This window comes from Neofelis nebulosa, chromosome 12 (assembly GCF_028018385.1).
Source record: "Neofelis nebulosa isolate mNeoNeb1 chromosome 12, mNeoNeb1.pri, whole genome shotgun sequence".
NCBI classification, from domain to species: Eukaryota; Metazoa; Chordata; class Mammalia; order Carnivora; family Felidae; genus Neofelis; species Neofelis nebulosa.
Window position 1 is genome coordinate 37247317 of NC_080793.1, and position 13269 is coordinate 37260585.

General features: G+C 47.5%; 1 protein-coding gene across 15 annotated transcripts in view; it reads right to left on the reverse strand.

The window, feature by feature from the left end:
* Positions 1 to 13269, reverse strand: part of TMEM8B (transmembrane protein 8B) — a 34566-nt gene that overhangs the window by 12574 nt on the left and 8723 nt on the right. For all 15 annotated transcript variants that reach the window (XR_009251609.1, XR_009251607.1, XR_009251608.1 and 12 more), the window contains 7 exons: positions 9909 to 10042; positions 9325 to 9593; positions 8387 to 8712; positions 5296 to 5389; positions 4988 to 5111; positions 4753 to 4895; positions 4305 to 4483 (listed from right to left, as the gene is read on the reverse strand). Coding sequence is in view for 12 of the 15 variants with exons in the window: in XM_058694944.1 (XP_058550927.1) it covers positions 4305 to 4483; positions 4753 to 4895; positions 4988 to 5111; positions 5296 to 5389; positions 8387 to 8712; positions 9325 to 9593; positions 9909 to 10042 (1269 nt within the window). In the remaining 3 variants the exon portion in view is untranslated. The remainder of the gene's footprint in view (positions 1 to 4304; positions 4484 to 4752; positions 4896 to 4987; positions 5112 to 5295; positions 5390 to 8386; positions 8713 to 9324; positions 9594 to 9908; positions 10043 to 13269) is intronic.

Sequence of the window (13269 nt, forward strand, 5' to 3'; positions counted from 1 at the left end):
TGGGGCACAATTTGCTAGGGAAACCAGCCAACAACCTGTGTCAGCTTACTTCATTGAAACTCCTCAACCTGGAGAAGACAGCATCTTGTCATTATATATTCTGGGATATACATATTTGCTTCCACCTGCTCTATTATTCGTGTAACAGAATCCATTATCCCTTGCCGTGGTACCCCATTTATTACCATCTTTGACCAGGAGACACAATTTGTAGTCAACAAAGGAAAGCAAATCACTCACCACCACAGACTTCACTGGTGTAAACATATTGCCCATCTCCTGGAAGCAACCGGCTGAACAAAACACCAGAATGGCCTCCTGAAGGCTTAGTTATGGTGTCACCTGGGAGACTCTACTCTAAAAGTCTGGAGTACTCTCCTGTATGTTTGGTGCCCAGTATGTGCTCAGTAAGCTCTAGTCATCTTATACTTTATGCCATATATGTTCATGAAAGCACATCCCTACTGTAATAAACTTTCCTCCATGCAGAAATAAAGACACAAACAAACTTGTAATATCATTGATCCGCTGAAAATTATGGGCTATTTTTACATTGGTATTCCTTATGTTAGCAGCAATAAAAAGAAGTGATAGAAATAACACAGGAAGATAAGGGAATATTTAAGAAAAAAAATTTAGACTACAAATTGGCTTTTGTTAATATAATTCTAATTTAATTTGATACTTCCTCAGCTTTGGACAGTTCTTTACTTATGAGGTAATTTTTGAAAATTAATGTAAATTTTTTTTCTATGGAATTTTACATTTTTATAACCTAACTGTAGAGTTCATCTAACGCTTCAAAATGGAGTATCCAGGCACTATAGAATGTAAAACTGAAAATGCAGATATATTCAATCCGTGCAAAGATTGGAATATTTGCACTCAGGATATAATGGAAGTTACTGCTACTCTTTTATGTTCTGCTTCCATTTCCTCTTGGAAAAAATCATGGGATTTTGCCAAGGGCCACTAAGAATGACTTGTGAGGTATGAGAAACAGAAGAGATATGAGAAGGCACGCTTGTAGCCAGGATGTCAGCAGTCAACAAGGAAAGCCCCAGACATCAGCTCTGTCTGGGTCTTTGGGGAGCGGATTGTAAGGATCCGACTAGCACTGTGAAGGGCTCACGGCTTTGGACGGCATGCGTTAGAGTTGCACAACTGCAATTATTGATAGATTTCCCTTGATGACTTCTTGTATTTGGTTATATTTTCTGACCTTTTCATTGGTTCCTACCTTTTAAGAATTTGAGAACTATTTTAATTTTTTTAATGTTTATTTATTTATTTTGAGAGAGAGAGAGAGAGAGAATGTGTGTTTGTGTGTATGTGTGTGAAATGGGAGAGGGGCAGAGAGAGAGAGGGAGAGAGAGAATCCCAAGCAGGCTCCATCAGTGTGGAGCCCAATGCAGAGCTCAATCTCATGACCATGAGATCATGTCTTGTGCCAAAATCAAGAGTCGGACACTTAACCAACTGAGCCACCCAGGTGCCCCTTGAGAAAAAAGAATTTGAGAACTATTAAACTGAGGTCATAAGGTTCTCTACATACTTCAGGATTTCTGAAAAACTGAAGTCAGGTTAGAAATTTATCAATTGCCTCGCTGCCTTGGTACTTGGAGAACAATATAGCTTAATGATTACATGTGAGGGATCTATGGTTCTACCACTCACGTTACACCTCAGACAAAGTAGGTAAACTGCCCTCATCTGCAAAAATGGATGATAAGGGCACCTATTTGGGTTCCTGGGTGGTTCAGTCAGTTAAGCATCAGCTGAGATTTCAGCTCAGGTCATCATTTCACAGTTCGTGGGATTGAGCCTGAGTCAGGCTCTACACTGATAGCCTGAAGCCTGCTTGGGATTCTCTCTCCCCCTCTCTCTGTCTCTCCCCTGCTTGTGCACATGTGCACTCTCTCTCTCTCTCAAAATAAATAAACTTTTTTAAAAAAGTACTTATCTATTACTCTAGTGCTATTGTGAGAACTCGGTTAGCAGTGCCTGACACACTAAATGTTATTTTATTATTACCGTTATCTGAACTGGTCTTGCTACATACAAAATCAAGTGTGGGATTTGTGACCTGTTTTTCTTTTAATGTATTTTACATATTATGTAATGTATTTTGCATTTTAAATATTTTACATATTTACACTTTGAACTCCTAAAGAACAAACCTACTGTCTACTCCCATGCCCTGGATAGGACTCGATGCGCTACTCCCAGGTGTAGACTGTCCTCAATTTGAAGACAGGGAAGACTGTCATCTACTGCCTTGGGACTGTTACCTGCAATATGATCAATGGGTCCTTAAATGCAGACTGTGGAGGAACGAAGTAAGTCTAGACTAAGTAAAGAATGGGAAAGGAAGAGAGATGGGAACTTGCCCAGGAAAACTGGATGACTAGAAGCTCTACATGTTGGCCCGTGTGGTAAAAGAACAGGGGTTAGGGCAAGACTTCAGACAACACCTCAGAGGCCAGGATCTTTTCCTTGATCTTTTGCTTATTATCCTGTGTGTTTCTCTTTTGTAAGTAGGCTCCACACCTGACATGGGACTTGAACTCACAACCCTGAGATCAAGAGTCACCTGGTCTACTGACTGAGCCAGCCAGGCATTCTGCTTATTATCCCATTTAAGAAAGTGGAAGCTCTGTATGTGACATCAGTCACTGTAGGCTCCCCTGGTGTTCCAACTGGGGAAAAGGCCTTTTCTGTCAAGGACAATTTGCCACTGTATCCAGAATATGAGGAGTCATCTGGTATACTAAACCTTCTAGAGCCAATGCCCAGATGTTCGTGCAAAGTGCAGAGAATGGACACAGTCTCCCCACATGCTCCAGGCTCCTAACACACTCAGGTACTCTTACTAACTGTGGATTCCATTAGATCTGCATGCATCCAGGAGTGGGCTGGTGGAACAGTTGTTGCTAGAGGATTCGGTAGCAACAGTATAAAGGGAATCTGGCAGTAAAGAGAAACACTCTCTACTATAAAAATAGAATGAGGCACTGTCAGAGCAGGTCTAAAAGGGGTGGGGGGCAGCCAAGCAAAATTGGAGTGTGCCCTTCTCACCCAGCTGAAGAGGCCAAGGTCTCTCTACAGGGCATGGTTATAGCCTCCTCTTCCTCATTTGTGCATGAACATCCTAGAGGACCCTACAGCATGCCCCTCGATTCACCCCCTACTTTCTCCTGAATGATAAGTAGGACTTTTGTGATTTGGACATATGTGTGATCTATTAATGCTGAACAAAACGGAAACACATATTGATTTTTGTGATCCTTGTTGCCAAGACAAGAGGAAAGTCTGAATCTATCTAAGATTTCTGCAGTGCTCATAAGCAGGCACTATATGTCACCAGATGCCAAGAGTCCAGAGATGAGCTGAAAAGATCCCTAGATGAAGCATCTCAGGGGGAAAATCTACATGGGGGTTACATCACAGTCGCAGGCTCACTCCTCTACCTTTTCCTTTCACTGTGATGCTTGCTCTAATATGAACTTTTCTGTTTGTGGAGGAGTGGGAAGACACAGAGAGGGGATTGTGGACATTCTGTACTGGGAGGATAAGGATTTAAAACTATACTAATCTTCATCAAAATATGCTCCTTTGAGCTGGAATTTTATGTCACACCACCACTTCCCATGATGGCTCAGGACGTAGCTGAGTCCATAAGATTTCTTAGGATCCCAGGAGCCAGAATGCTCTATAAACTACCCAGGTAGAGACATCCTCTCTGTCTTCCAAAAGCTCTCATGAGAGATCAGGGAGGCCATGGTGACTAAATGGGGATACACCTTCTCATACCATAAGAACATGTTGAAGATGCAGAAGTCCCCAGGACAATGAGGAACATGAACACAGTGTAGCTAGCCCTCACATCATGAGAAGTGGAGACTCCGTACAGAGACATGGGAGAAAGTGCAAATCCCTTGCCACCATTCAGAGTGGAAAGGTGAAGCTGTAGACACCGTTCCATACCATAAAACAGCCAGGGTGTTTAAGTAAAGGTCTCCTTGGCCCCTGGGGTGTGACACAGCTGGAGAACACACACTGTTTCTAGTGGCTGTTGCTTAAGTTACAAACGGCCTTGTTAATTTATCCCAATGTGCCTTACAAAAATTACTATAGTCTTCGCATGCCATGACACTGCTGTAGAAGACACCGTTGAAAAGGAGACATCCTCATATGATGAAGGTGTAGACAACCCCACATCCGTGGAAAACACGGTGGAAATGCAGACCCTCACCCATCACCATGAAATAAGGACTTGGTGAAGACACAGATGCACCGCATACCGTGGAGAAGAACATGGTGAAGGTGTAGACAGCAGCCTCCAGCACATATCGGCTCCGAATGGCCAGGACCACGGGTGGCAAAAACATGAGGTTGCTCAGGCAGAGCAGAAGTGTGGACAGCAGCTGGAATCCATAAGTGAGCGCATCTGCACTGTCAGTGCAGCCCCAGCCCCTCCACCCTGCGAGGGGGGAGAGCACAAGGTGGAAGGTGGAAGAGGGCCCAAGGCAGCCACGGTCGGGTTCGGGTTGGGCAGACACTTCTGCTGGCGGCCTCTTGCCAGGCGCAACGTCACAGCCAGTAGTGGGTGGTCTCACCCTAGCTCAGCCCTCCAGTTCTCTCCAAACCCATTCTCAGTTCCAGCTGCCGCCCCGCAGTCCAGACCATCCCCCCACACCCCCCACCCAGGAGCCCACCGGCTTGGCTCCCTCGCCAGCCCAGCCCGCTCACCGGCCTTGCACTCGCAGGCCGCGTACAGGTAGTTGTGCGTGCGCAGCAGCTTGCACTGGCCATAGGGCCCACAGTCGTCCACGCAAGGGGACAGGAAAGTGCGCAGCCGCACCTCAGCCGTAGCGTTCCGGCACCGCACGTACCTGCGCACATGAGGGCCGTGGTCACCTGCGGCCCCGGCCACTACTTCCCTGTCCCAACCCCGCCCTGCGCCGCCCCGCCCCGCTCCGCTCACCGAGGCCCCACGCCGCACAGAGAGCGGAGGGTCAGGAACCAGGTCCCGGTCTGTGGGAAGGGGATTCGCAGCCTGGCCACTCTGGAAGTGGCACTGACGGAGAGGAGGAAGCCAGCCAGGGACTCTTAGAGAAGGGAGAAGAGGGCATATATCAGTGAGAGGGAGGAGGAGTCAGTATGGGGTCAAGACCTAAAGAACCTTCACCCACCTGACCCTACTTCCCTAGCCCATCCTTTCTCCATACCATCCCCTACTGCCCCAGCCCCAGACTTAAAGCCTCTTCTGCTTCTCCCGTTCCTCACCCCCACCTTTAGAACAGGTCACTGCTGCATCCCCCAGGCTCAAGGGCACCTCGTGAGTCAGGCATCCGAACACTGTCACATTTTCCTGGCGCAGGGAGCTCTGAGGAGGGCAGGTATGAAGAAGAGGCAGTCACACCCTCCAAGCCCTACCACCACCCCACAGCCCCCAGACTCCTACACCTGTTAACCCTTCTCCAGAAACCCCTCCAAGAGCTCACTGGACATCCATTCCTGTAGGTGCTCTCTACATCAAAGCCTGCCTTTCTCCTTCTCCCCGTCTTTTTCTCTCCTTCTCCCTCTCTCGTCTCCATTCTTAGAACAGAAAAACTGGAGAACACCAGATCTTCCACAGCAGAGATCTTTCAAAAACTAATGAGAAGGAAAGGCCCAATTCTGAATGTTTTCTTTGAGCAGAATTGTTTAAACTCTGTCTAGGCAAGGGAGAACATCCTGTTTCAGTCCTGTCTAGCTTGCTGGAGGGAATAGGAGGGGGACTGTTGCTGGATGTAGAAACTAGTTGTGAACAAAGGTAACTGTAAGGTTTTCAGTCACCTTCTTATCTTCACCTGGGTCTGAAGGCAGGAGGCGTGTAAAGAAATGTATTCTTCCTCAGGTGAAGTGATCCTAGGTACTAAATATCAGTAACAGAATGCCTGAGGGGTTAATGTAGCAACCTGTCTGGGATTTAAAGAAACCAGATATCCACAGGACTAAACGTAAGGAGCGTCTACAACAATAAAAGTAACAGGATGCCATAAGCTCACCTCATTCAAGAAGGATTTGAGGTAGCTTATTAAATGCATATAATAGGATGAAGTAAATGCATGAGGGAAATTTAAAGATCAAGATAAAATAAAGTCTGTCTCTAGCTGTGAGCCATATATTTGATGCCGACTTCCAAGCAACCAAAGCAAAAAAGGAAACATAATGAGTTACCAGATTTTATCTTATGAGTCCATAAGATAAAATTTAATCAGAGTCTCAAAAGTACAGCATCCAAAGGGGTGGTTCTCAGGAAAATTCTAATCAAAGAAGCACTGTGTTCTGTCATGCATCCTGTCCTCAACCACAAGGGTGAATTTCATACAACTTGCTTATAACCTCCTTCAATGCAAGCCAGGGTAATATGCCAGAGTATTCCATAGAAATCATTCTAGTGGGAAGCCAAAGGAAAAATGTCCTCTAGGTATGCAGTTCTGTGATCCAAATGTTCAGTTCTTGATTCCAAGGGGAAAAAAATCAAAATACTTGGAGGGAAAAGCACAGAAGATGAGCCAACATCTTTCAGAATAAATATAATGGACTGTTTGCAGTGGGTAACAAATGTCATGGCATATAGATGGGTGTAATATAAGCGGATGAATGCAGAAAGGGCCAGGGAGGAGCCATGGGGGGTGGGGGCACTGGCCTTCTACTCTCAAGACACCGAGGAAGAACAAGTATGCGTGGTGCTGGTCTCTGAAATGGGTGCTACAGTTTCAAGGTCAAATCAAGACCTCACTGTCACTGCCCAAAGGCAGTAAGAGTCCAAATTTAAGTATGAAAATAAGGAATGTCTTCAGGTTGAAGAATCTGCTCTGTCCTGACCAGCAGAAGGACAAAAAGTTCTGAGCCATGTGCCATAAAAGACCACATCTAGCCACAGATCAGGTCTCAGGTTGGCTGATAGGAAAATGGTGCCTGCCCCCGGAGCAGGGGAATAATAGAGTTAAAAGCCTGGCTGGGGAAACAGCACATAAATTATTGGATCAATGCCAGTCTAAGACAGTCACTAAGGTCCTGATACAGGACTCTGCCCTCAGCCCAGTCTTATTTAATGCTGAAAATAATGAAGCCTGGCTCTTCGAGTGTGTGAATTACATAAAGCAGGGAAGACCCAAGGCCCAAACTAGTATTAGGCAATGGCTCAAAGATGGACATGAATTCTTCCATTCAAGTTACAAAGTTCACTGCAAAAATATGAGACAGGAATGGGCAGCAGTTCACACGAGCCAGGCAGGCTCAGAGCATGAAAATGCGTATGCCCCTTGGTTGCAAGTAGATAAACACAGAAGTTAATACGAAAAATGACTGAGAGGACACACAATTTTATGTCTTCGACTTTCCAAAACTTTTACATGTGATCCTATTATTTTTATAATAAAAAAGCAAGTGTCTACAACTGTTTTGAAGAAAATAAAAAGGAAAAAGGAAAAGACCTCAAGATGTTAGTTCACCGCGGCCCCAGGTGATTCCCCAGTGTGATGTGGAAGCTGAAAGAGGGAACTGGATCTCAGGCTGCACAAACACCACCTGCCACCCTGGTCAGACCCCCTTGGATCACTGATCTCAGAGACACCATGACCAGAGGAGACAGCAGAGGATGGGAGATGTCTAAGATGCTGAGATTGTTCAGCTTAGGGGAGATTGAGGGGCATATGAAGGACTGTTAAAATAAGATAGCATATAACAACTGTACCACACCGATACAAGGTGTAAATAATAGAGGAAACTGTGCAGGAAAAGAGGGGGGATATAGGAACTCTCTACTTTCTGCTCAATTTTTCTATAAGCTTAAAACTTCTCTGAAAAACCAAGTCTATTAATTTAAAAAAAAAATAAAAAGGACAAGGATAGATTTACTGGCTATAGCTTCAGGGGCAAAACAAAGATTGGTGGGTAGAAATCCACAGAGGCAGATTTTCATGGAATGTGAAGACTGCCTTTAGCAATCAGAGCTAAATATGGACTGCATGGCCTTAAGAGGTAATGAACTCCCCATCACAGGAGATTTGCAAGAAAAGTGAACACCTGCCATAGAGACCCTTAGGAAGCGGAAGGTTAGCCTATAAAACTGGGATAAGTTTAGCCCACTCTGAGTTGCCCTGGCTGACCTAGCCCATCCGTAGTAAAGTCAATACTCAGGGGAATGTTTTTTGACCAGAATTGGGCTGAGACATGGTCGCTAATCATAAAGTTGGTCAAAAGGAACCCAGATGTGCTTCCAGAAGGAGTTAAGAGTCCCCACACCCCTGACACCTCCTTGAAGTTCCCCTCCAGGACAACTTCCCCCCTCCCCCCTCCCCCCACCACCCCCGCTGCTTTCCACCAAGAGTACCACATTGAGCTGGAGCTCCAGGCTGAGGACGCCCCCACTGTCCAGTACTGGCAGCAGCCTCAGGGCAAACACTGCCGGGCGCTCAGGGGGGAGGGCCACGCTGGGGCCAAAGAAGATGTAGAAGTGGACAGAGAAGGTATCCAGTTCATTACGCAGCGTTGGGCGCACTGGCCAGCAGTGCTCTGGTGGAGATGTGGCCCCAGGCCCCTCAGGAGAGGCCCCCAGGGATGGTGGCTCTGGGGGCAGTGGTTGGTTGCCCAGTGACTGGGGCATGTTCATGGCAGCTCCAGGGACCAGGACACGGGACAGGCTGGGCTGCGGGCACTCTGTGGGCAGAGGAAATCAGTGCTGGGGCCTGCTGCCCTCACAAGCCCTGCAGCCCCACCACAAACCAGATCTGAGCCAGACAGGAATTAGCAAAGGGTAGGGAGAGACAAGAACTAGAATCAAATGCCCCTCGGGAATATGGGGCATGCAGGGTCACAGGATCGGGCCCAGGGGGTTCCTAGTGGTCACAGCTAATGTAATGTCATGTGGAGGGAGTCCAAGTCATCTGTCCCTCCCTAAGGGCAGTGAAGACACTGTTGAAACAGATGATGGGCCCTCTCAGTGTTTGGCATGGGCTTTGGCAAGGGTGGTGGTTTTTGATGCCCCTGCCTACCCTAGGAAACTGAAAAAGAGACTAAGCCAAGGAGAGTATTGAGGTCCCTTAGTTAGCCCCAAATCCGGTGCAAAATAATGACCTGAAGGCCTTCCAACAAATCGAAGCTCCAAGTTGGTAGGGCTTTTGAGAGTGTAAAGGAGCCTGGGTGGAGTTGAGCAGACTACAGGGACATGGCAGAGGGTCAACGAACACAGCCACCACGCTGCCTCTTCCCAGCCACAGACATCAGCACAGGCTGAGTGGCAGTGGCAGAGGCAGATGTGGGGCTTCTGACCTTGCAACCGCACACACAGCTGGAAGCGGATGGTCCTGCCAGGACCCCGGGATGGTATCTCCACACGCACGTAGACCCAGTGCCCCCAGGGGGGGAGTGCCAGCTCCAGCTGGCACATCGAGGCACCTCCACAGGACACAGAGCTTGAGTTGTGCAGGGGTGGGGCCTTGGGACGTAGGCGCAGTGTCAGGGGGCAGAACAATGCCCCGCGGCTCCCCACACATACCAGCTGTGCTGAAACCCTGTAAGTAAAGCTGGGCACAAAGACCCTGGACAGAGGGGAGGTTGGGGGTAAGAAAGGACAGGTGAGAGGGTGAGAAGGACACCAGAATGAAGAAAACGCTAGGAAGAGGTTAGCAGAAAGGGACAGGGGATAACAGGAGGCCTTTTCAGGTCCTCCTGTCCATGCTGAGAGAGAGGGAGGCAGGGGTCCAACCCACCCTCAGGGCTTTGGGTGGCCCAGCAGCCCAGGTTGGCCAGAGGGTGAAAAGAAGCCAAAAGAACGCTATTGCCTGTTTGAGGCCAGGGAAGGAAGAGGGAAAGGAAGAGGGAAAGGATCAGGTTTGGGGGAGTATCTGACTTACTTGTACAGGGCTGAGCGATTGTGCGGGGAGAGGGTTTGCTCTGAGGGACGGCCAGGCACCAGCACAGCAACATCCAGCAAACGCCGGACAATCAGCTGCGGCTGAAGGAGGTACTGACACTCATCCTGGAGACCCTGAGACAAAAGCAGGGGTGGTGGGAGGGTAGAGACAGCAAGGGTGATACTAAAGCAAGGCAAACAGAATCTGCTGAGGGGTCGGGGACAAAGCTCCTCCGGCCTCTTGCCCCCAGGGCTAGGATTGAGGTCTCTCTAGGCCCTAGGTCCCTCCTGCCTTGTCTGCACCTCTGTCTTTCCTAGGTCTCTAGGATCTGCTGTGATCCTCAGCCTTGGCTGTTTGGGGACTCAAACCCAGTCCTTCCCGACAATCAGGCCCGCTCCTCCTCCACTCTAACTCCTCCTCCTGAGCAGTCCTGGACCATCCCTTGATGCAATTTCAAACTACCCCATTTCCCCTCCAAGCCCTCAAAAACTTAGAACACCGGCTCTCTTTTGGGGTTAGAAAGCTCCTTGAGGCCTCCAGTCTAAACCCACCGGAGCCTACTAATCTGAATCTTTAATTTCTTTTATCCCCCACCTGCCCTCCCAAGAGCTTGTCCAGCCTCTGCTTTAACACCTCCAGGGAAGGGCCACTCTACCTCCTAGGCAACCTCCAGACTGTAAACAACCTGAAAACAGGAACCTTGTCTTATTTTATTTTTGCTCCCCCAGATATGGAACGTAATATAAAGTGCATACCTCACAGATGAATGTCTGCTGAATATATGAACCAATCAATCAATCAACACAGCTGGGGGTAGCTCTGATGTTTATGAAGCCAAAGCCTGTTTTCTGTCTCCCCTCCCACTGCTCTGCCTCAGGAGACCCACAGATTCATCTGCTTCTTCTGAATCAGGCTGGGTTTCTTCCGTTGCTGGACAACAGTCACATCTAAGCTGCTCTTCTGGGTGAAATCCCTGACCCTTGTCGACTCAGTTCACACCACCTAGCACACACAGCCTCCTCACTCTTCAGTGGGCACAGTCCCTTTGTTCTGGTTCCTCTTCTGCAACGTCTGCAGCTACCTAAGCCCACCAATCCTAGCAATTCAGAGGATGGGGTTCCTGATTAGGCTTCTCTGTTATTCTGGACAAATGGCCTTATGTGGGCCCACTAAACTGGAGGCTACTGTTTATTTATGTGGTTATTCTGACCAACACAAACCTCTAAACCTCATTCAGACAAATGTTGCAGGCTCTGACATCCCACCGAGTTCCATACCATGGAATAAGCCAGCCAAGGCACTGACTTCCAGCAAAACTCCACAAGGCTGGAAGAAGGCCTTGACGGATGCCAGGCCGGAAGATCTCACTACTTCGCCTGGAATTCTTCTGTGCCTTTTGCAGCACTGCATCCTCAATGCCTAGCACACCACCTGGCAAATACTAGGTGCTAAAAAAGAGGATCCTTTCATAGAGCTCTTCAACCTACCTAGTTGCTCAGAGACCTCCATCTCTGATATCCAAAGCAGATCCCTCATCTTTGGTGTCAAACCCTAAGGCCCAGAAATACTAACACAAGGCATCTCATCAACCCCACTTCCTAGGGCAGGAATTACCACCACAATAACTTTGCAGTAAGCAAGCCCCAAGGGTGGAGGCTCACACTTGGGAGGTGGCTCATTTCCTTGCAAGATGGACAATTCAGGGGAAGAGATACTTTCCTCCACATCTTTCTTGCTGTTGGCTTAACTGAAGGATTAGTGGACATGACCTCAATGGTTAAAATGCATTCCTTCCTTAAACCGTATAATAGGCACATCTAACACTCCTCCTTTATTGTGGAAGGAAGCACTCAATCGGTGGAGAGCAGGGAAGGTGCAGAGGTACAGCAGCCTTCGCCCTATGATAGGGCAAGAGAAAGGGCACCAGAAGCCAGGTCTTCAGGAGCTGCCAAGGCATGAGCCAGGTGAGAGAGTCCAAACTGAGCCAACATCAGCAGTCATGTAAGGAACAGGGCCAAAGCAAGCAAGGACACTTGAGAAACCAGGAGGGCCAAAGTGAGAAGTAGAGTGTGAACCAGTCTGAAAGAAGCGGGGAAGAAAAGCCTTCAACTGAACCCTAGATGTCCTAGTATGGCTGGGCTGAGTTTCCTAAGGAATGCCTGAGCAGGGTAGCTAGACTCTGGATAGGGCTTACAGACTAAGATGCCCAAAGACACTTGCCCTTCTCTGTAGGGATATCCCAGTACCCAGCACAATCCCTGGCCCACATTCGGTCAGCACCAATCAACATGGAAGAGTGCTGGACAGACTGCAGGGGGCAAGAGTGGAAGCAGGGAGAGGCCTGGGAGGTTACTGCAGTGGTCCAGGACAAAGCTCAGGGAAGGTATGCTCAGAGTGGAAAGAGAGAAGTGGATGCCTCCAGAGCATGCTTTAGAAGTAGAGTCAACAAGACTTTTTCTTTATGGACTAGCTATAGAGAGTTAAAGGGAAAAGAAGAATCAAGTATGACACCAAAATTTGGAGCTTGAACAAATGGTGAATAGCAGTGCCAATTTATGGAGAAGAAAAGAGAGAGAAGAGGCTTAGCCTAGAAGAAGTAAAATGGGAATCAAAGAGATTTTTACTTTTGGCTTTGTTTTGATTTATACATGCTAAGTTTGAGACATCTCTTGGACATCCAATCAGAGATACCAAGTAAGCAGTTAAATACGAAGTCTGAAGTTCAAAGAAATGAGGACTCATGGAATACACTTGGAAGGCATAACCTATAGGTGGTATTTAAAACTATTCTTCTGGGGACACCTAACAAGAGAATGGAGAAATAAAAAAGGAACTGTCTCAGGACCTAGCACTGGGGCCCCACAATATGCACCAGGCAGAGGAGACACCAAGAAAGGACACAGAGAAGGAGGAAGAGGTGGACAGGAGGAAAATAAGGACAGTTCTGTAAAGTCACAATGGCCAAAAGGAAAAAGTGTTTCAGTTAGGAAAGAGTAATATAAGGAACTAGTTAACAGCTAGTTACTACTTAACTCTGGAGAGGGGAAGTGGGGACCGGAAGGAGATGAAAGGAAGACTTACTTTTCACTGTATGCCTTTTGTACCTTTCGAATGTTGTACCAGGTGCATATATTACCTATTTGAAACACAAATATAATAATTTAGAAGGAGGAGGAAGAGCAGAATGAGCACTGTTAGTAGATTTTAATCTCTTCAAGTTGAGACACAGAGCTTCGCTTGGTCTTAGTTGGTAGATTCAGCCGAATCCTTTCTTCTCTAGTCTGTTTCTTTGTTTTCCTATCCTTGTTTTCATTATTTTACCTGCTTTCATTTACTTTCAAATCTTGGAGCTGGAAAGAGG